Source organism: Culex pipiens, chromosome 2, assembly GCF_016801865.2.
Source record: "Culex pipiens pallens isolate TS chromosome 2, TS_CPP_V2, whole genome shotgun sequence".
Taxonomy (NCBI): Eukaryota; Metazoa; Arthropoda; class Insecta; order Diptera; family Culicidae; genus Culex; species Culex pipiens.
In genome coordinates this window covers 145,957,398-145,981,572 of record NC_068938.1, presented here as the reverse complement: position 1 = coordinate 145,981,572, position 24,175 = coordinate 145,957,398, and the positions used below count along the sequence as shown (strand labels likewise).

Genomic DNA, 24,175 nt, shown 5'->3' with positions numbered 1-24,175 from the left:
AAACCTCCAACGAAAATTTAAGATGGTGTCAAAAAGATGGTCCGATTTGGACGAAAATCGAAATTCTTGCCTGTTTTGATAGTATCCCCGGCTCCGAACCCCGGCTCAAGTGTCTTTGATTTTGCGTTCATGTTAAGAGTTTTCAATATATTTATTTCCTTAACTATCTCGTTGGGAGCCGAACCCAGGACCATTTGCTTACAAAACGAACACCGTAACCAGCCAGCCACGGCTGCTCCTTAACTGACTCATAAAATGCACTTCAAACCTAAATCGCAAGACACTGACAGATACCTGTCACCGTCAGTCACTTTGCACCGAAATCGGCGACAATCTTCCAAGTAAATCGCTAGCGCCAGTGTCTCGTTCACAATATACTATAAACAACAAGCCATCACGCGTCTCCACCGCGGCCATTTCGTTCCGGGGTATGAATCACACAAACACACACACACACTTGCTATAAATACTTTTCACACAATTCAAACAATGGCCAACGTCGTGAATCACCAATAATGTATCATGTTAATCACTCAATTTGTATGTCATTGTACTCGCGGATCTTGCCCTAGTCCAACATAACTTTCGATTGTTCAACCTGTTCAACCAAAGAGAGTCAAGAAGGAAAGATGACAAAATGGGGTGGACCGAATCCTAACCTAGAAGCACTCCTTTGGTCGGGGATCAGGTCAGGTGCAAGTGTATAATCCTCAGTGCGCAGGTCCACCACCATTCCCCAATTATTAGGTCAGTTGGACTGAGGCTGCCATTGTTGTCCGCCGGTTTGGCGTTTAGTCTTCGCCGTCGCGTCATTGGGTGGGTGGGTGGAAGGAAGCTCTGAGGGGAAGTCACCCACTCAAATGGCAGCATACTTCATGTTCTGGGAAAAGGGAGGGAAGGGAAGGGTAGGGTAGGGAAACTGTTTTGTTTTTCCATTTTGAAAACAAAGGCTCAAACGACACGGTTTGGCGACGGCTTTTCGCTTGAGAATTGGATGAAAACCTTACGACGGATGGTAATTTATGCAATATTTACATTGAACTTCTACGAACGTCACGGAGCGGAATGGCCGACGGGCGCAAGGGTTATTTATATACCGAAAGGTTGTTACTTTCGTTTGAATGCGAAATGCAGTTTTTGTTGTTGTTTCGGTTTGTTTGTTTTGAATCAATGTCAATGTTGGCTAGTTTGCACCTCGAACCGCTCCACTTGTGCGAGGGGAAATTGGAACTTTGTAAACAATGCAAAGTTCGTGGAAGGTTGGATGGCGATCAGCTGTGATGGCTGTCTCAAATTTTGTAAATTGTTGCAAAATTACGGTGATATTAACACTACGCAGCTTGCTTGAGCTTGTGCTTAAGATTGAGAAAAGATTTTAACACAAAAACTTGTGCAGCCCAGATTCGATTATCCGAAGTTTCTTTCATCCGAAGTTCGATTATCCGAAGGTTTGCATGGAACCTCGGCTAAGGCTGGTACAATTTTTTTTAAGTTTTTTTAAAAGTAATAATAGTAATAGTTTTATTAGAAAATGTCCTTTAGTCTTAGGGAATCTCATAGCATAAAGGACCTATACAAAAAAAAAAAAAAAAAAAAAAACACTTGAAATGAAAGTTTATACAAACATATACAGCAATTCCCCACGAAAACAGCATGATTCGAAAAAAAATTTTCTGGGGGTTCCTTGGCCGAAATAATTAGACCCGTATTTTTTTTTGGCCATAAGGGTGACCTACGCCGTGTTAGGGTGGTCCGAAAAATGGCAATTTTCGACGATTTTCTCAAAAACCACTTTTTCAAAAAATCATATCTCCGCGCCATTTCATCCGATTTTAGCTGTCTTAGACGCAAAAGAAATGTGATTAGTTTGACTATTAAGGAAAAATAGCAAGAAGTTTCAAAAATCTAGCTTAACATTTGAAAAGGTTGTATGAAAACTTAAAATGCTGTTTTGAAGGTCTCGTGACCAAAGAGCCTATGTCTGAAAATATTTTTATCGGATTCCTCGGAAAAATTCACATAACATATCAAAAAGTGGTAAAATTTTCGTAATTGAAATACGCAACTTTTGTTACCCTTACATGTTTAGGTCATCGCTGAAATTTTCAAGTTATCGCAGTTTCAGTGAAAAAAGTCGATTTTTTCCCGTTTTCATCAATTTCCCATTTTTGAGTGTGACGCGTCGAAAAACCCAGTTTTTATTTTCATAAAATCGTATCTCAGAGTATCGAAAACATAACTTCACCATTTTTTGATATGTTATGTGAAATTTTCCGAGGAATCCGATAAAAATATTTTCAGACATAGGCGCTTTGGTCCCGAGACCTTCAAAACAGCATTTTAAGTTTTCATACGACCTTTTCAAATGTTAAGCTAGATTTTTGAAATTTCTTGCTATTTTTTTAAATAGCCAAACTAATCACCTTTCTTTTGCGTCTAAGACAGCTAAAATCGGATAAAATGGCGCGGAGATATGGTTTTTTGAAAAAAGTGGTTTTTGAGAAAATCGACGAAAATTGCCATTTTTCGGACCACCCTAACACGACGTAGGTCACCCTAATGGCCAAACGAAAAAATACGGGTCTAATTATTTCGGCCAAGAAACACCCAGAAAAATTCGGATCGGATCGGAGAATTTTTTTTTTTCGAACCATGCTGTTTTCGTGGGATATTCTGCCCCTGATCGCATAAATTTCCCATATGCATTTTCATCGATTTCGAGTTATTGATGCAGTTTGGTTCAAAATTGTGTGCTCTTTCGACAGAGCCTATAACATCCAGTACTTTGTTCTAGAAATCAGGAGGAAATTCAGTTTTTTCGCGAAAACTTAACACGTAGCCCTATGTATGGGACAAACTTCAAATACGTTTTTCTCAGCTTGCTGTTTTTGCATATGGGACATTTATGCGAACATGGGCAGTATTGCTGTATAAAGAAACAATTTACAACTGAATTTCTAGTTTAAATGTAACACATTTTATAAGGGTCCAAAGTATAACGGGAAAGCCAAGCAAATTTTTATGGTTCTGATTTCCAAAAATGCTAGCAAACTTTTAAACAAAAAAATCGATTGTTTTGATACTAACAGCTAGTTTGAGGTCTAAAGAATGCCATTCACTGAAATTGTTGTCTAAATTTGTGCGATTCATACGCAAAAACGAGTGTCCGGGATTCGAAGCACAACAAGTCGTTTTAATTTCAGTTCATCCAAGCTAAATTTGACCTTCATTGCTCAACAACAACCATCCCGCAACAGCAATACCGTACCGTGTGTCGTACTGAATCCGTAGGTGTGCAATGCCTGCATTCTGCCAATGTCACAACATCCACGACATTCCCTGTCATCCAGCTGACGGACTGTCAATCAGTCCGCTACCGATCTTCGCAACACTGCTGCTGTGTTCAAGTGATCGCAAGTCTCGACAAAACATATGCAAAATACACACAGCTACAAGCTCGCGATTCTGGTCTGGAGTATCACATGCAAATGTTACTCTGGTCCGATGACGCGAAGGCGGAAGTGACGATCCCAGCTTAGCGAGTCGAGATCAGCGATGCGGATCGTCCAAGAAATGAGGTCTCCCGGACCATGTATGATTGAAGTGTGGTGAAATTGAGGTGGCTCGGCGATCTACGATCGCGAAGAAGGCAATTACACCGGGATTTTCGAAAAAGGCCCGCCGGCGGCGGACGCCATTTTGTTGCCGGATCGATGACTAATTTATGTGCTGCTTCGCCTAGTTTTTTCCTCCAGCTCAACCGTTGATGACGAGACGATGATGATGGACGGAGAAGATGCAAGCTAAAAGATACGACTCGATAATTACCGGCCCCGCTAGAGTTCCCCGAACGAATCACGGCAGTCCGCGCTGAACGTAACTATATACACCTAGAGATGAGATGGTAGACGATCACGGCTTGCGGGGAGTTGTACGGACCACTCCGTGCAATGGCGGAAATCCGATTAGATGCGGTCGTCTCTTGCGCGCTGCTCTCTTCCTATTAATCAAGGTCTGACTACACGACGGTACACGAACCGACCCCCAGTGATGGATGTCTACGGGGGGAAACCGGGAGCTAATTTGTCGAGCTGATCCATGAAGAGGAAGTCGGCCAGTAGTAAATCAGCCCTGAAACGATCACTTTTCCCCCCTACTCTTCATGGCGACGCGGTTGATCTCATTTTCTTCAATTTTTCTCCACCCATTTTTCCCCCAACGGCAGCGATGCTTTCCAGTTGTTGAGGTTGAGCGACTTTGAAATCAGACCCCCAGACTGCTCACAAGCTGCTGTCACGACGACGGTGTGTCTCAGGTCGGTCTTAAGGGCACGCATTTTTGCGTGACGCCACGTCGACTAGTCGGTCTTAAATTGTCGATAATTTACTCTGCGCGGGGATTCTGAGTCTGCGAATAGGAAAACGAAGGAAAAAGATGATGGGTTGAAGTCACGCCGGAAAAGGCAATTCTAAGCGATTCTTGAGTGGCACTGACATTTGCGTTGACATTTATTGCGGGATCGCACACGGCGAAGTTTGAGTTATGGCGAGAGGTGCTGCGCAAGAGAGGAAGGTCGCAGATTCTGTGAGTGATTGTGGCGTCGCGATAACAAATGAAACTAATCTGAATCAGACAATTACTATTTTTGGTTTTGAAATTATTTTCCTCAGGGCAAATCTTGAGTGACTATGGTAAAATTTGATTCATCAAACGTGACTCTGAATAACAAAAACAATAAAATCGACATAAACATGAGGCAAATGCCTCTATTTTGGACCTAATGTACATAATTTCGCCCTAAAGACAGCATAATTGTAGAGCTTTGTACACAGAAGATCAGGAGTTTAATCCCCAACTCGAGTGTATCATCACCTAATCTGGACACCTTAGTATGACGACTTATGGAATGTTAACTTTAGTTTACATTACTTTAGCGAACAATTCGAACTATTCTGAATTCGCTTGGTGAATACCGGCCTCGAAATCTCTTTTATATTAACCTGGCCATGGTCTTCGTTTTCTACATACACGAATGGTATTCCGGGTCTATAGGACCCAGAAATGTTTTCGGCTGCCAAAATTCGAAATTGTAACCGATTTTGGATGTCTTGGTCGCAAATGAAAGGCTAGGATGTCTACTTTCTGAATCTGACCAGCAGAACCGGTTTTGGACACCGTGGCCACCGGGAACCTGCTATAACTGAAAAAAAAGAAATTATTTTCAATAATTGTGGAATTTCTTGACTTGAATATTTTTAAAACTTATGATTGCAAAACAGCTGGACAGGTTTAAAATGCACTTTAATACACTTTTTTCATTCAAATATTTAGACCGTGGCTTGTTATTTCAATTTTTATATTTTTTCAATTTTTGCAATAATTGCAACGGCCTGAACATACGTAATATTTTTGTGAGTTTTTCTTCTTAATTATTTGTCAAGTTTTTATTTTATTATTAAAAAACGTTTTCATGATTGTCATAATTTTTTATGAGTTTTTACATTCTTTCAAACATGAGCAGTTCTTTAAAAAAAAGTTCGACTTTTAAAATATTTTGAAGTTTTTTACAACCTTTTCTTGACTGTCGTAATCTTTTTGTGATTTTATCTTAGTTTTTAAATACGAGCGGCTCCTTAAAAAAAAGTTCGACTTCTGAAATACCCCCCCCCCCCCCCCCCCCCTTTTGAGGCCCCTACTTTAAGGAACTGTATCTCCGAAACGATTGCACATAGCAGGTTGCTTCCGGTTGCATTCGACAGATAATAACCTGAATTTTAAGCCCCAGAAAAAATAATTGGTCCATAGTGGCCACCGGTTCCGGTAACCCGGAACTTCCAGAAAACTTGATTTTTGCAGTTTTTGACATAAAACCGTCACACGGACCAGTCTTTTGAAACGGATTATTTTGCAAATCATTGCAGAAGGATACTACATACTACCCCTGACTGTTTGGTATCGGTTCTGGCCAACTGTGGCCAATCCGGAACCGGTTCCAGGGTACCACTAAAACGGTTCCAATAATTGTCACGCTAGAAACCCGTCATGTTGCATATCAAACTTCATGAAATTGAAAGTTATGATCATCTGAGGTCATGCCGATGTCTTCTGACCTACCCTGGTGACTCCGGAACCGGTTACCGATGGCCACTGAGAGACACTATCGGAATATGCAATGAACCCTATCATCCGACGTATCATACTTCATGAAATTGAAAGTTATGACCATCTGAGGTCATGCTGATGTCCTCTGACCCAACCTGGTCACTCCGGAACCGGCTACCGGTGGCCACTGAGGGACACTATCGGAATATGCAATGAACCCTATCATCCGACGTATCAAACTTCATGAAATTGAAAGTTATGACCATCTGAGGTCATGCCGATGTCCTCTGACCCAACCTGGTCACTCCGGAACCGGTTACCGGTGGCCACTGAGGGACACTATCGGAATATGCAATGAACCCTATCATCCGACGTATCAAACTTAATGAAATTGAAAGTTATGACCGCTAAAACGGTTCCAATAATTGTCACGCTAGAAACCCGTCATGTTGCATATCAAACTTCATGAAATTGAAAGTTATGATCATCTGAGGTCATGCCGATGTCTTCTGACCCACCTGTGGCTGTGGTTCAACAACAAACGTACATCGTGATGATCGCGTTAACCGCGGAGGATCGGGAAGATCGAGGCGAGGGAGGAATTTATTGCGGAGGAAATTGCTAGGATTATGAAATGATTGGATGGCATGCGGGAATCCGGATCAGGTGTGGCATGTTACCCAGGTGGTGTGAACAAGTTATGATTGAAGTGCATCACACTGCCCTGATTGTGTACTAAGTAGCAATTACAAAATACATTGATTCCTGATTTAGGTTATCCCGAAGACAGTCTGGCGATAAGATCCTTAGTTCTACCGCCGTAACAAGCAAGAGGTCGGTTGTTGTCATCCCTAAAACATACTCATATAGCCTTAATGTGCATCGAAGACTTGGTATCCCAAGTAGCAATTGAAATGCTTTATATTCTTATATGGTTTTAAAAATGTTTTATTAAATGCAACAATGTTTTATAAAAACATTTATCAAAGCAAGCAGGTTTTCATCTTGCATAACCTTCAACATAATTTCAAGGTTTCTTCAAGACTTGATTAGGAATTCTACTTATAAGTTTTAATTCAGTTTTTAAGTTACGCTTCGAGATTTCCTGAAGAATATATGGCGCAGCTTGAATATCTTGACGAAGTCTGCAATAAATCTTTTGCGTCTTAATAAGGAATTTGACCAATCTTGTTGGTTTTGAACTGTCACCTCAACTTATTCAGTTGTAGAACGAGAAACACAGTGCAAGGAGATAAATTACTTTGATCCAGCTTTTAAGTGCAGCTACAAGTGATCTCTTAAGTTGACACAGTTGACAAAAATAAAAAAAATGCTATTTATTTTGAAATCTATAATCAATGAACCATTTGAAAAAGTACCCGAGATTTGAAATTTAGCATAGATTTTCAAAGACATTTTTTGAAGAATAGTTGAGGATAAAACTGAAGAAAAAACATGTTTTTAAAAGTTGTTTCGAAAAACAAAATCTCAATTTTTTTTTTCGTGGAATTCTACAAATTCTACATAAATATTCATGAAACCAGTACCCTAGCAAAGCTTTCCAGCAGCTGTTCAAAAACTTCACCAATCATCGACCATTTGTCCAAACGTCTTCAACTCAATCAAAATTCAGCCAACCAAACCCACCATGATCGTCATGCGCGCGGCACGTTAAAGTCCGATTGGTGGCCATCAGCGAATAAATCTTTTTCACTGGAATCAATTTCGGTAATGGTGGGTTGGTGTCTTCTGTTTATAATTTACGATTTCCTGGAACAACAATCGGTCAGCCAGAGGAGGGGGGCCAATAATTGCATGCAAATATGACCACAGCCACAGGGTTTTATGGTCATAAGTCGTTAATTTTCCATAACATTTGCAGCCGAGGACATCCGTCTTGGGTCACACTTCTAGGACATTCCCATTTTAAAAAATAAGCTTGTAAATTTAAACTTTTCACACATATTTATCAACCATTTTGCCAGACCTTGCGAGCAAATTAACGCAGTTCACCTGATTTAGGCAATAAAAAGCGACTAATTTTCGTATAAATATTAATCACGCATAAATGCATGCCATTACGAGCGAGCTCTGAACTAGTTCTCCGCCCCGTTCTTCGACTTTTTTTCCAGCTTGATACGTCGTACATGGCTTAAGTTGGGGAAGGTAATTGAGCGCGGGCTTGATTACGCTTGCCGATGGAAGTTAACGAAGGTTGTTAACCACCGGCTGGGTCGGTCACGAACGGGGGTATTTTGGGCTGGAAATGATTCATAGCTGAATTGGGAAATGAGAACTTGGGGAACTTGAAGTAATTCTATCGGGAACCTACTGTTGGCATTCGAAGACTGCTTCTAAAAAACTTTTTCAACCTATTTTAAGCTTAATGATAAGAAAGCAAGCAAGTTTCTATCAAAACATTTTCAAAAAAAATATTTAAACAGTGGATATTTGCAAATTGGATGGAATTAGGAGCGAGTTTTTAGCCTATTTGTCTAAGAGTCCCTCAAAATTTGTCAATTTGTCCAAGGGTTCTCAAATAGTGCCTCTCACAACCCTGGTCAAAATATCATAATTTGAAAAAATAACTAATTTAAATGTATTAAACCCTCCAAAAAATTCTAATCATCATTCCTCCGAAATACTTCGAATTTAGCCCGCAATTTGTGTCACCATTCGATGACAGGAAATTTGGCTCTACGTGCTGCCATAAAATCCGAATATTTTTAGCGCAAAACATCACCAAGTGATTGCTGGGCGCGCACGCAGCATAAATTCATACTACACGCGACCAACATTTCTTTCTCCGGCCCGAAACATTTTGGCGCGCAACACCCATAAACCACTTCATGAATGAGCCCCAGAACCAAACTTACCTCTGAACTATAGAGAGTTGTAGTTGTTGAGGACCGCTATGTTTTATGGTAAAACGGGCACGCTTTCGTCCGGAAAATGTTTATTTCGATCATCGGCACCTGAGCGGAATACATAATCCCGCTTGATGTCTTATGCTGGCGATGTGTTTTGTCTATTTGGTAATATTTTTTCTGGAGAAACTTTCTTCTGAATGAAACTCTCGAGGCAGTTACTAAGTACACTCAGTTGTTTGATTTTTTTCTAAAAAATCAAGACTGCAATAATTTTGACGCAATATTGTTCCTAATATTAAGAACAAAGCTATCCGCGCGACACAGTCGCCAAAATGCGCAGTACAGTTGCCACCAGAATTCGCGCACTTGACTCGGGTGTGCTGCGGCTTTCGCCCATCTTTGCAAGCCAAACATGGCCAAAATCAGTCCTTGTATCTTTATATCGCAGAAGCGTTTTTTTTCTGTTGTAGAGTTTATTGTTTTCAAACGCCTGAATTAGGAAAGTAGTCCGGTCTATTTGAAGAGTTGAGTTAGCAGTCGGAGTCACTTTTTCAAATCTCAACATTTTTAAGGTGCAACTGAGTGCCGTTCGAAATTTCTCTCCCGAACTTTGCTTTATTTCCTTCTTTGGCCACCCCGCGGTCAGCATACCCCGAACGGCACAAAGAACGTCGTCAGGAAGATCCATGGCCGTGGTGACAGCCGCGCAACCGGAGACCCCGGCGGGAAGAAGAATTACAGAAGGGCACAGCGACACACGGCAGCGTGACAGCGTTTAATGAATATTAATTAGACGTGCGCGAGCGCGTGAAGCGGGTACTTAGTTCAATAAATTATTAAACATATTTATGACCATTTTCCTCTTCACATTTTTTTCCATTTTTATAATTTTCAACTTTTTTTCTGACCCTAAGCAGTTGTGTGCGGGTGAGAGCCCCAAAGGTGCATGTAAAGTGGCCCACGGAGGCGCATAAGGGAGATACCGGCGACAATCAGCCGCAGAAAGGAGCAACTGGTTGCAAATTTATGATGTGTCAAAATATTTTGCGAGCTAAAGCAGCGGCGGCACTGTTCCTTTTTGTACCGGAGTTATCCTTTGCTGAGCGCTGCTGATGAGTCCAAAGGGGAAGGGCATGAAGGAACTTCGATTCCGGTGTGTTCAGGAAAGGGTTCTGAGGCGATGAAGAAAAACCATTTTGATCAATTTTTCAGTAAAATTATGCATAATTTAAAAAAAAAATCATGAAAATAATGCTGTATTATAATATTGTATACCAATTGATTATTTATTTAAAGACGACCCTTTGACATTCATTGTGATCTCGGTCAGTTTCAGTAGTTCCGTCAAATGGGTCGAAACGGGACTACAGTCTGAATAGGGACAGCAGAGTCGTTCACTACGTTTTTGAAAATCGATTTTTTCTTTGTATTTTTCGATTTGGATGAAACTTTGCCCATGCATTCGCTACAGTCTGAATAGGGACAGCAGAGTCGTTCACTACGTTTTTGAAAATCGTTTTTTTCTTTGTATTTTTCGATTTGGATAAAACTTTGCCCATGCATTCGCTATGTCAAAAAAAAAACATTTTAAATTCTTGTTTTTTTTTTTAAACAAGGCTCCTCACAATTTTGGAGGCTGGTCATAGAAAATGAAAATGATAGAATTTTAAAAATCTGTAACTCGAAATTTGCTGATCTATTCGGTTTCTTGTATGCTACGATTATAACTTTTATAAAATGTACACGATTAAAGTTGAATTCCCGAAATACGTATTTTTAAGCTTAGAATTTTTTTCAACGTTTTTGTCCCTCGGTTCTGGCAGAGATCGAGGGGAATGGGGGAGGGAAAATAAAATAAATAAAAATTAAAATAAACAGCCAGCAAATGACATGGAACATGCTTTATAAAGCCGAACAGTCCGTTTGCAATCTCTTGTTTTTAAAAAATCTGAAAATTAACCGAAAATATTGTTTTACGCAAAAAAAACTTTTTGCAGTACTGTACATCAATTGTTTACTTAAACTTACAATATTATGAAGTGAACTCAAAAACGTTTAAAATGATTATAAACGCAAGAAAATACATTTTAAATTGTTTTCAACTGATTGTACTTGTTACGCGCGGAAAAGCGCTAAACGCACCACACGTCTTTACCGGCGTCGTCGCACCCGTTGGCAATCGTGTTGTCAGAAGATACTGACATTTAATCGAAAGTCATCTCGCGATGGCTCTTTACCGGTGATCAACCAGAGTCACAAGTAGAAGTGTACTTTGTGCACGAACAAATATATTTCGCGATTAATTTTAGTGAATACTGAATTTAAGTCCCATCTTTGCACCCCGTGAAGCAGTAGTAAGTTTCACTAGAATAGTTAATTTAGAAGTGCTTAACATGATAATTTCTCCTCCCTTAGCATTTCTTACAATGCAAGTCTAACCTAGAATCTTTTAGATTTGCCATCATCATGCATGTGCTCATGCAGCTCCCAAATCGTCTTTTTGGAAAAAAACAGAACATTTTTTGTATCGAGTTACTAAACGTAAGTTTGCATATTTCTAAAACGATAAATAGTTAATCTTAATCTGTATTCTTAGGCAATTTGTAACTAGCCGTTTAAAACCAGCTCAAATCGCCAAATACAAACCTAGTTAAGCAAAAACTGAGCGTATTTCTTCGGTGGTTACAAATACGGAAAAATCCTCGATCCCGTTGCCAGCAAGGGTAACAGTACTAAAAATTTCTTTAGCATTTTGTTTTTTTTGAAAAAAAAAAGCTTTAGACCCCTTTAGGAAATAAAAAGTGCACCTGGTACCGGAGATGTGAAATTGTTAAAAAAAAAAATCTAAAATGCTGCTAACTAATTTTCTTAACAATATTTTAATGCATAATCAAACCGTAATCGTAACACTGCAACAAAAACAACGCAATTTCAAAAAAAATCTCTCTCGGGATTACTGTAAATTTGAAATGTCCATAAAATTTCTCATAAAATGATTTATCTTTTGATTTTTGACAGTTAAGTCATGAAAATGACCGTGATTTTAAAACCATTTTTTTTAAATTAAAAACTATGCGTCAAATTTGCATAAAAGTCTCTTTGCCATCCAATTTCTATCTAGTCACGATTCAAGCTAGAAATTATTGAAAAACGTGTCTTAGTAAAAACCTTTGGAAAATCCAGAAAATGAAGAGGGTCAGACACGAGATATGAAAAATATTGACCTCGGATTCGTAATCTTAATACCTAATTGCCTCTTAGAACAAAGTTTCACGGAATCGAAGATGATTCAAGGCAAGGCGAAGAATGACTTAGGTTATTTTTTTTAATGTTATTTTTTGCAATTTAAAATACTATATGATATGATGAAAATATTTTCAAATAGCTATTGCTAATTAGACTGCTGGTTATGAGATATAGAATCATAAATTTAAAACTTTGTGAATAATGAGTTTTTCCCACTGCCATCTATTAAGCCCTTATTTTTCAGTTCGCTTTCTTGGAAAGTTAATTTTTTAAATATTTAGGAAAAAAATTGTGACATTTTCTGCTCTTTTCATTAAAAATAATGTTGATAATTTAGAATCAAGATTAACTTTTTTTAAAAGAAGTTCAAAGTTGGCCCGGAAACTTAGGGGGCAAACAATTATTTTGCAATCCGCTGAAATCAATTTCTTCGTTTTTGTTTTGGATTTTTTAAAATTTTCGATTTCTATTATCGAAAAATGTTTCTTTGTGCAAAATTTTTTGTTTTCGTTAAATCATACATTTTTTGAAAAATTATGATTGCAAAACAACTGAACTAGTGTAAAATTCATTTTAAAACCCTCTATGGCTTGTTATTTCGATATTTATATTTTTTAATATTTTACTCCCCCCCTCTCGACCACGGCCAGAGCCGAGGGACAAAAACTTTGAAAAATATTTACATCGGCCTAACTAACATGCACAGAAAAAAAATCATTGTAATATTTCATCTTGAAAGGGGTACATCTTTTATGTCAGAAAAAATGTCTAATTTTACCTCTGAAAATGTGTAATTTTACCACTATTCTGGAGTAATGTCGCATTTTCAGTCTAAATTGAGGTAAAATTGCATCATAAAACAGGTAATATTCAACCTTCCAAAATTACACCTTCCAAATTTACACAATTTTTTACTGTGTAATAACTAACGCAAAAGCGTCTAAATTTGCTCAAAATGGTCAGCTTTTTTTTAAAGATTACTTTCGTACAATTTGCACATCGGCTCCGTGCTCTATCCAACCAATTTCCAGCGTCACACCTTTGAAGCCACCGAAGAAGCACCTCGAGCAGACCTCCGCATGGCGACACCACCGTCGTCGCCGTCCCGCCAGCCTATCAACACCATCCGATCTGTTGGCTCGTTGGCAGCACACCTCCGACGAAGTCAATCGACATGGGTTATACCTGCCCACTTAGAACGCTGGGTGGGGTGGCCAAAGATAGTGTGGCCTGGCGCATATCGGAGGCACCCACAACAAACTCGGCGCGAACCCCTAACGAGAATGCAATAAATTGCAATTTATTAAAATGACACTCGTGTGCTCACCACTTGGCCGCCGGGGAGTTCCCTGGGGAGAGGAGACCCCGCTCGAAATAAAAATGATTAAAAAGGCAACCACCGAGTGCGCACTTTTTGGGTGCGCAAAAGAGGTTGCGCCGCAAATCAGCACGCAATTTTGCGTGCTTTTCATCGTTAATTATCACCCTCTTCAGAAATCGAGCTTGACGTGGTGTTGTTGAACGAACTGTACATTTTATATTTTGGAATTTGGAGGTGGCACCAAAAAAAGTTCTTTCGGAAACTGGATACTTTAAAATCGCAGTTGAGACACCAGCGCGGTACTTAACCAAGAGTTAAAGGCTCTAAAATTGGTAGAGAAATAGAATTCTGTACGGTTGATGTCACCATCATTCATCACCATCATAAATCAAAACCGAGTATATTTTACTCCTGACAGGCTTCTGTGGATGTAGTAAACCAATTTGATATCAAATCCTACAAAATCTGTAAAGATATTGTTAGATCTAAATTATATCACACAAAGCTACAATCATTCAAATTTCAAGCGGCGTAATCCGCGGAGTGTCATGCTATGTAATGTTGAGCATCAGATTTCCTTGTACTCGCAATTGATGTTTGCTGTACTCTCTAATTAACGGTTGTTGCCGCCACCGACGTTGCATTTCAGCTATGCAATTAGTGACGAATTGCACAGAGAGCTCGGGCAAGATGCACCCGAGTCAGATGGAAATTACGCATTTGCAACGGAGGAGGAGTAGGTGGAAACCCCTTTCAGCTGTTTCAAGCTTGAAGGGTGCTTGTTTCAACGCGAAACAAGCCAGTTACCAGTGAAAAACGCATTTGAATTTGACATTAGAAGCGACTCAGAGGAGCCGCGAGGTGATGATTCGGTTTGTGAGATAACATCACGTGTCTACGCGGCGGTAAAAGCGATGAGTCACTTTGAAATTTACGCGAGTCGTCACCGGACAAAGGTTCGTCCAGTGAATGAAACCGCGCAAAAACAGTGAAAATTCCTGTAAAAACAGGAACTTCCACACCACAACACCACCTGTGTTCACTCAAGCGGAAATACCTGTTTCGTTGGTGTCTTCTTCCCCCGGTTGAGACACTCCAATGCGTTGACTTCGACGAGATAAGGGCATTTAGAACACGCAGCCAGGGGCCCTTCTATTGAACGTCGCGTTTAAAAAGGGCACTTGTTAGCCGTCTTCTTCCCGTTATTCCGCGACAGTCTAGCTTGGGACCCCCCTCGAGAAGCGCGAAAAGCGCGTCTAGTACACACACAAAGACTTAAGTAACATCCAGGAGTGGGTGCGCAGTGACCTCGCACTGTGTCATGAAAGAACAACAACAGCAAGAAGCCCCTCGACGTGTTTCCGCTAGGTGCCCTTCGTGGGCCTTTTTTCCCAGAGGTAACAAATTTCTCACGGAAAATCAACCGACCGCGACGAAGAACTTGGATGTGCGGGTGCTTCTTCGTTTGGCGGTAGAATGTTGTTGTTGCTGTTTTGATGGCCCTCTTGGGACTTGAACTCGGGAGCGCTGAGCTGTAAAATAGCAAACACATCAGACAGAGAGGGTCACGCAAACGCAGCGGGGCGAAAAGTGTAACAATTTGAAGTGGAGGAATGAGAGTTCGGACTAATGAAGAATCGATGGAATTTGTTTTCATATTTATATTTGAAAATGTTGACGCAAGGTTACCAGATTTTGTAGTAGGTAGACATCACGCTTCTTTGACAGGTTTTGAAGTTAGTCCTTTACAAGGATCTGATACACATGCAGATTTCTGAATATTGGCGCTGTCAATATTGTTTACGTGTGGTTTTTTGAAAAGGTCGTATGAAATACATACATAAATTTTTTTCCAAATTATTTTTTGTGAGATTTTACTATCTTTTGCATATATATTTGAGATGATTACAAGTATTAAGTAAATTTCTTCACATTTAACAATTACAATATCAAAATATTAAAAGGTTTTACTTGACCATCCAAGCAATATATCAAAATACACTAAACTAAAAATGAAATAGATTCAATTTCCTTGAAACAACATAAATTACGTTTGATTCTTCCTGACCGTTGGTTTAAAATAAATTGCGCTTTTAAAATACTCACTAAATTTCCGTCAAAAATCTTTAAAACTATTTTTAATTGAACACCAAAAAAGTGATATGCCAACTTTAAGTGCTCGATGGAATTAAATGCTGATCCCCAAGTTCAAGTCCGATGCGCATACGATCTTTTCAAACGCTACGCGCCAAAAAAATTGTTCTCTTGTTATAATTTTTTTTCGCAATACTTTTGATAGAAACTTGCTTCTTATAAGGGTAATTCTCCGCCAACTCACACAGCAGTTGCCCCGACCCCTCTTCGATTTGTGTGAAACTTTGTCCTAAGGGGTAACTTTTGTCCCTGATCACGAATCCGAGGTCCGTTTTTTGATATCTCGTGACGGAGGGGCGGTACGACCCCTTCCATTTTTGAACATGCGAAAAAAGAGGTGTTTTTCAATAATTTGCAGCCTGAAATGGTGATGAGATAGAAATTTGGTGTCAAAGGGACTTTTATGTAAAATTAGACGCCCGATTTGATGGCGTACTCAAAATTCCGAAAAAACGTATTTTTCATCGAAAAAAACACTAAAAAAGTTTTAAAAATTCTCCCATTTTCCGTTACTCGACTGTAAAAAATTTTGGAACATGTGATTTTATGGGAAATTTAATGTACTTTTCGAATCTACATTGTCCCAGAAGGGTCATTTTTTCATTTAGAACAAAATTTTTCATTTTAAAATTTCGTGTTTTTCTAACTTTGCAGGGTTATTTTTTAGAGTGTAACAATGTTCTACAAAGTTGTAGAGCAGACAATTACAAAAACTTTGATATATAGAAATAAGGGGTTTGCTTATAAACATCACGAGTTATCGCGATTTTACGAAAAAAAGTTTTGAAAAAGTTGGTCGTCATCGATCATGGCCGTTCATGGTCACCCGCGACAGACACGGACGACGAAACAAAGAGAAACGCAAAAAGTAACTTTTTCAAAACTTTTTTTCGTAAAATCGCGATAACTTGTGATGTTTACAAGCAAACCCCTTATGTCTATATATCAAAATTTTTGTAATTGTCTGCTCTACAACTTTGTAGAACATTGTTACACTCTAAAAAATAACCCTGCAAAGTTAGAAAAAACACGAAATTTTAAAATGAAAAATTTTGTTCAAAATGAAAAAATGACCCTTCTGGGACAATGAAGATTCGAAAAGTACATTAAATTTCCCATAAAATGACATGTTCCAAAATTTTTTACAGTTGAGTAACGGAAAATGGGAGAATTTTTAAAACTTTTTTAGTGTTTTTTTCGATGAAAAATACGTTTTTTCGGAATTCTGAGTACGCCATCAAATCGGGCGTCTAATTTTACATAAAAGTCCCTTTGACACCAAATTTCTATCTCATCACCATTTCAGGCTGCAAACTATTGAAAAACACCTCTTTTTTCGCATGTTCAAAAATGGAAGGGGTCGTACCGCCCCTCCGTCACGAGATATCAAAAAACGGACCTCGGATTCGTGATCAGGGACAAAAGTTACCCCTTAGGACAAAGTTTCACGCAAATCGAAGAGGGGTCGGGGCAACTTTTCCCGATTTCGTGTGAGTTGGTAGAGAATTACCCATAAACTTTTTAGGGAGGCAAAAAAAATAAAACAAAATTTCAAATTGCAAATAACTATACGGGTAAACTCACACGCAATTGAGAAAAGTTGCCCCGACCCCTTTCCGATTTGCGTGAAACTTTGTCCCAAGGGGTAACTATTGTCCCTGATCACGAATTTGAGCTCCGTTTTTTGATATCTCGTGACGGAGGGGCGGTACGACCCCTTCAATTTTTGAACATGTGAAAATAGACATGTTTTTCAATAATTTGCAGTCTGAAATGGTGATGAGATGGAAATTTGGTGTAAATGGAGTCAGATCCAGAGTCTCTGAAGAAATTTTTGAATTCAAATCGAGCGTCCAATTTTACATAAAACTCTCAAAATTTATTTTCCCTAAAAGAGCACTCAGCTAGCAAAATCTAAACGTAAAAATATGTACCCTCCCTGCAAAGGCTTATGAATTGATCTCAGTTGAAAAGTTCTCCAAATCTCTGAATTGCAAATGTATCATCCTGGAACAGAACTGCTAAATTCTAATAAAAACACAAATTGAAAATTTAAATTTTACATAAAAGTTCCATTTACACCAAATTTCCATCTCACCATATCAGTAAAAAAAAAAGTTTCTAGGTGTATTTGGAAATAGCATGCTACAAAGTAGGTTTTTGTGGCAACAAATATTGATATTTAAAAAAAAATCAATTCAAAATTGAACAATTTATTATCAGTAATAATAATAGTTATTTTATTTAGCGATGATATCCTGTAAGTGAGACTTTTTATAAAGGCAAGGGCTTTAAACTCACCTCTTAATTTATATCAAATCAAATCAAATTATTCGCTCTACAGCATTGCCTTGGCGTTCTCGATTGCGAGATTCCTACTCGAAACTAGGTGTCCGAAGGCTTGATTGTTGAGGCAATTGCAAACCTCTTTTTACACCTAAGCTTCCATCCACCCCGGGATTCAAACTGACGACCTTTGGATTGTTAGTCCATCTGCCTACCAGCGACTCCACCGAGACAGGACCCAGGGAGACGACTCCTACCTTGGACTGAGCTAACGACCTAACCTTTAGGTTAGTCCGGGGCCAACATTTACTTCCCTGTCCGACAAAGGCGTGATCAGACAAATCTCGTCTCGAAAAATGCCACCGGGACCGTCTGAGATCGATCCCAGGCCGACTAGGTGAGAAGCAATCACGCTTACCCCTACACCACGTTCCCGGATATACATTTTATTAATAAAAACTTAGTTAAACAAACATTTGATTGTATTTTTTTTTAAAGAGATATGTGGTTTAGGGATGGTCCCTTTGGAATAAAGGACCTTCATAATTCATTTTTTCTAAATTCAAATTAAAAAATTTCATACATTTTCAAATAGTTCATCCACAAAGCTTTTTTACGAAAATTTAATTTGTTTTCAATTACACAAAAAAGTGTTATTCACTATTTGTAAACTGTAGATAGTGTAGATATTCATGGGAAGGTTGGATTGCAGAAATCTTCTTTTACCATTATTTTCTTTTATTACATATATCAAATTAGTAGAATTCTTAACTTTTTATGCTCGTTGCGGGTTTGTCTAATCTTTATGTTTATTGCATAATTTCAAGGTTTTTTTTTATAATATTTGGATAGTAGATTTTCGAAAGAATTCAGAAAATTCAAACTTGCTCTATTCAATATTAAGCTTCGAAATATTCTTTTTGTCACAATTCAGTGCTTTTCTAGAATTTATTTCAAGAGACTTTCTAAGCTTTGAGAAATTCTCTCGATGATTGATGAATTTTTTTCACTTTTTTGATAAACGTACTATAAAATTTGAACACGATTTTTGTAACTTATTTTTCTCCGTGCAGAGCTTAGAAACATTACATTGAAAATAAAAATTAATCATCTAAATATGATGATGTGTGTGCTTCTACAAAAAAGTTTTATTAACCCATTATTGATTGTTGCATTTTGAATCAAGATTTAAATGTTTTCTAAAAAATAATATCCGACCGATTGATGATAATTTTTGACAACTAAGTTTCAGTTTTTTTTTAATTTGATTGTTCTCCTTTAACCCTAAATCGTTTTCCTTTGACCTGAAATAAAAAATATTCAAGGTTTAATGATATATACTATCATTACATTTCCCATATGTAGCCTTATAATTGAAAAAGTGGTCTAAAATGGGCTAAATCTAAACTACAACCTGTATTATGAATCATCCTAAAATTTAAAAAAAAATCATCAACACAGTATAATTCGCATCTGTTTAATAAGCTACAGCCAAATTTTCATTTGTTAGACCAAACTCAACAAGCTTTTTGAAACGTATAAAGAAAAACAAAATGTAAAATATGAAGAATGATTGTAATTTATTTAACAGTATCAAAAAAACTCAAATAAAATTGAAAAAAAAAACAGTTTTGTGGTGGAAATTTTTTAAATAAAGATTTAACGTTATGCTTGATCTTAACATGAGATTCAAGGAGTTTTAAATTGAAAAATGAAAGGAATCGGACATTACAAATTTCAAAGATATTTTTCCATGTTCCATAATATAGGAGTAGATCAACACCTTACATAAATTGGGCAAAGATTAGTGATCACCTAAAACCTGTCAAATTATTCCTCAAACAGACCTGATTTTTCGAACTCTTCCATTAAGCCGCGCATAGTTTTTCGTTTCCAGACCCCCACCAGAGGAGTTAATAATAGTAAAACGAAAAGTAGTGGCAATAATGATGATGACGATAATAGCAGTTTTAATGATAATAAATTTAATGAAGAAATGTGTATCGGCTTGGGGTGGTGAGCACCGAACTGTGTCGTCTGCTGGAGCTTTTTTTAAAGACCGACCTCCACCACCTTCCTTCCTCCTCCAGAAACCACGTGGATTTAAAAAGGGGGAAAGTGGGTAAGAGAAGTCGGAGGCAGGCCAGCACCTTAAGCTGCCGCTGTTCAGCAGACCTAAAGAGCGTAAATAAAAACAAAAATCTGGACTGTGGGAGTTTTCTTTCCCTGGGAAAACAATGGGCGAAAAAATTATAGTTAATAGTTTTTTTTTTTTTTCGTAACAAGTGTTGTTTTGCTTTGCGGTCTGTTGCGCGGCCTAGAGAAGCTCTGGGCTGGAAGAAGAAACGTGCGCTGCAGGTTGGGTGCCGTCGGAGCTGCTGCTGCTGTTGGGGAAAAACATGTTCAAGTGATCTACGAATTGTGCACTTTTTGTAGCGCATGTCGAGCGGCATGCAATATCGCGCTGGGTCGTCGTCGTTGTAGTTCTTTTTTGTCGGAGAGTGCAATTTTACGGTAGTCCGTCCTACAACAGTGAGCCAGATTTGGCAAGTTGTGTCGGGAGAGAGAAAAAAGTTCAACAGGGCATAGCAGCGCTCCGGGTTAAACCTAGCTGGTCTAGGCGAGATTTGATCGATGAAGAACTTTCAAAAGAAGAATAATTGCCGATGCAGATCAGAGTCAACCAAGCGATAAACTGCATGTGGTCGGTTGGAACGGATTAAAATCTAGTTTGAAACTTTATCTTTTGTTAAGATACTAAAATTCACATCTCATTTGGTTTATGAATGAATGCTCATATTAGAAATAAACATGCCTTTTAAAAAGTACTCTGGATTTGTTCCATAAATTGGGAATTTTGCGCTTTTTTGTACACTATACTATGATTTTTCTTGTTTACATCCATCATAATAGTAATCTAAAGGTCTACGAAAAACAATCGGCACGTGCCCTGGCAGAGTCTCGCCACGCTTCCCATCCTGGGAACCCATTTCCCTGACATTGCTTTGTATTCAAAATTTTCCAAAATAAAAAAACCTCTCCACCCTTTAGAGAGAGCTCTGCATAATCACAATAACAAACACCAAAACTGGCGCGCCCGCCAGAGTGCTCGCTCCAGTTTCAGAGATGAGCCATTTTCTTAAGTTGACTTGCTAGCTTCCAATTAGCATATTCTCCCACGCACATCTTATTATGCGCGTCGAGCCTCCTCTCCGCGGCGATGGTCATGTTCAGCCCTCAACCCCGCGTGTGATCTGAATAAACAACATAAATTGAGCGCGCGCTGCGCGGTGCGTTGAGTTGGTTGAATCTCTCGGATCTACATGGGAGTACAAGACTTTGCGGGAAGACCGCGGTGAAATCGCGAAATTGTTAGGGCTGTTGTCGCTGAGGTTCAGGGGAAGCTGCTGAAGACTTCAACGAGGGAGTTGAAGGCCGCACCGTTGGTGAAAGCGTAGCCAATATCTTGGGGAGATGACACGGGGAAGAACACGACTTGGTACTGCTTCTGATGCTGGCTGAAAGGGATTTATTTCAGTCTAAGATTGCTTTGAACTTATCGGAAATTACAAATTCGCAATTCGCAATTTTCAGTGTAAGAACGGGCCTTGACCGATCTTATGCACCAGGTTCCCGACGAACACGCACTGCCCTTACACCTACATCTCACCCTTGCTCTGAGTCAGTACGAGCAACACGCTAGAACACGCTTTGAGTGTTCGTGCCAGGCATGCACACCTTCTTTTCCGGTTACGCATTTTAACTCGGCCGGGGGTGGTACATTACGTAGGGTTTGATGTAAGTATAAGCGCCTAACCATTTATAGTGTGCCTACCAACTTTCATTAAAGCAAAAACTGTTTTATTTTTAGTTTGAATTCAAAAACTAGTTGTTATTTTACTGTTTTATTGTTTTCTCCTGAAATCTTTCCTAGTGTTGAGTCGTGTTTATATGTTGCTATTTCTTTTGTCGCGGTGTTTTGTTACAATTTTTGGTCCTAAGCATGTTTTAAAAGTTTACCAAAAATGCAATAGTAATATTTGTGTTAATCCTTTAACCATTCCATAAATTGAGTAAGGGCTCAAACCTCACTTGTTTGAAAAAAGGGTGAAGATAATAGACAGTAACAGAGAATTTATTTTATAAAAATCAAGAATCAATAATAAGAGAATGATGAGCGTATTTTAAAGAATAAAAATGAGAAGCTAGATGTATTAGATGTAAAATTAGACAATAGTTAATAAATAGAGATACAAAACAAGCTTAGATTATAGTAATGATAATTTATAGGACAGATAAAGAATTATTCAAATAAATGAATTCGCAATAAAATTAAAAAAGATTAGGCAAATGATAAATAGACTTGATATTACTAGTACATTAAGGAAAAGTAAATTTTTAAGAAAAAAACAAAGTTTGTTACAGCAGTATCAATTGGTAAAAAAGAGTGGAAAAGCTTTGAGAGATAAGTGAATCAAAAGTTAGTAAAATCAAAATCAAATGATGTATCCATAATCCATGTATCCAAATAGAAGAATCAGTGAAGAAGTGAGAATCAGTAGAGCAAAATAAAAATAGGATATAGGTGGTAGCTGAGAATGAAAACAAGAGAAACCCCGTTGTGCGATGTTTCAGGTACATCCACAGCAGTTGACTCAACATACTGCGAATCAAAACAATACCGTCTACAATCACAAATTACTTCCCTTTCCCACATTGTAGCGCCCCTTTCTTTTAGCCGTCTCGACTCTGACCCGCGGTGGTCAAAGGTTTACGATCCGTTTCCACAGGCCACCAGCTAGGTCATCATGAAAACCAAGCCAACGTGGAGGTAAGAAAATAGGACACTCGCAAGGAACCAGAGCTATACTGTTCTGATCAAGATAATTCGGATGATCTAACAGAACTACGGATGTAGTTAGTTACGCTCCTTCCAGGATGTTCCTTACGTGGACGTCAACCGAAGAGCACGCAACAAGGTCAGTGCCATTGCATGCTCTTAGGTATCAATCCTTGGCCTGCTTATCGGAAATTACAAATTGTATTCAAAATTCTTGGAGATTCATAAATCCTTATCTGACATTTGTATTATTTTCTCTTTGCAGGTAAGATCAACACACAAGACTACTTCAAAGTATGTATTTCTCGTCAACTCAAACATAATGATAGTTCCTCAACGTGGTCGACGTAGACACCTTGTAATACTCCTCCCTATGCCACTCCCAGGGCATACAGACCCCCGTGGCCAAATACCGATTCGCTCGATTGTACCCAAAGTCACACCTCTCGCAGGACCTCCCCCGATATCCATGAGGACACCGACACTCCTCAATCCGGTCCATCTTCCCCAGCCCATGATATCCCAGGTCCGTAGAGGAATCCATCACAATATCCGTACTTGAAGGACTGTAAGTTCCATTTGTGGGATACATCCGAACCAGGAAGAGATTGAGGTAGGCCAGTACGATCATCAGATCGTCACGCGATGCCTTTTTCCCGTCCTGGTGGCGAAAGTTGGACTCGTGGAGTCGGAGGACTACCTTGTTGGAGCGTCCTGGGATCAACGGGGTTTTGTACTTGTAGAAGAGGGTTGTGTTGTAACCTTGAAGTATGATGTCCGGTTGGTCTTTTGAATAGCTGGCGTTGTCCACCTGGATTTCATACAGTAGATTCCCATCGTATGATCCCACCTGATACTCTATAAATCGGTAAGGCAGATTGTAATACGGTGTAAAGTTCGTTTGAGGAAGGGTGAACTTGTCGTACGATTTGATGTTCAGATGTTGGGTATCATTACTGAACATCACTGCAGCGTATTTCATCTTCCAGTCGTTCATTGCCATTGTATACTGCAAATAGAAATTTGATCATAATGTGACCTCCAATATCTACAAGACTCACATTCCACCTGTACAGATTCGCTGCCTGGCACAGCGTTGACACCCCCGAACAGAAGCACTTCAAACATAGTTTCCGCTTCCCGGACTCACTAAAGTATCCTTCCCGGCAAGCACTCCCAGTTACGTTAACCACCGTCCCTCGCGACTCGATCGCCCTTCCACTAGGCTGCCGCGCCCCACAGCTATAATTCCCAGCATCAATCAACCGCATCCGACAACTCAACGTCCCAACGCCACCCTCCGTACTCCAGTCGCAATTCCCTCCCGGAAGCTTCCCGTTCATCTTCCAATCGATG

The 24,175-nt window shown here is 39.0% G+C and overlaps 2 protein-coding genes across 2 annotated transcripts in view; one reads left to right on the top strand and one right to left on the bottom strand.

Annotated features, from left to right (window-relative positions):
* Positions 1 to 24,175, top strand: part of LOC120414881 (putative transcription factor SOX-15) — a 109,324-nt gene that overhangs the window by 66,041 nt on the left and 19,108 nt on the right. The gene's annotated exons all lie outside the window — the stretch shown is intronic.
* On the bottom strand, positions 20,110 to 24,028 carry LOC120414885 (basement membrane proteoglycan-like). Its single transcript, XM_039576208.2, has 2 exons — positions 23,888 to 24,028; positions 20,110 to 23,828 (listed from the first exon to the last, which is right to left on the bottom strand). Exons 1-2 carry the CDS (start codon positions 23,945 to 23,947, stop codon positions 23,133 to 23,135), a joined length of 756 nt encoding a protein of 251 aa, XP_039432142.1. The 5' UTR covers positions 23,948 to 24,028; the 3' UTR covers positions 20,110 to 23,132.

Excerpts from the sequence above, each read along its gene's own strand:
- LOC120414885 (XM_039576208.2), bottom strand. The coding sequence starts at position 23,947 with ATGTTTGAAGTGCTTCTGTTCGGGGGTGTCAACGCTGTGCCAGGCAGC. Across the intron at positions 23,829-23,887 it reads CAGGCAGCGAATCTGTACAG|TATACAATGGCAATGAACGA; the intron begins GTGGAATGTGAG and ends TTCTATTTGCAG.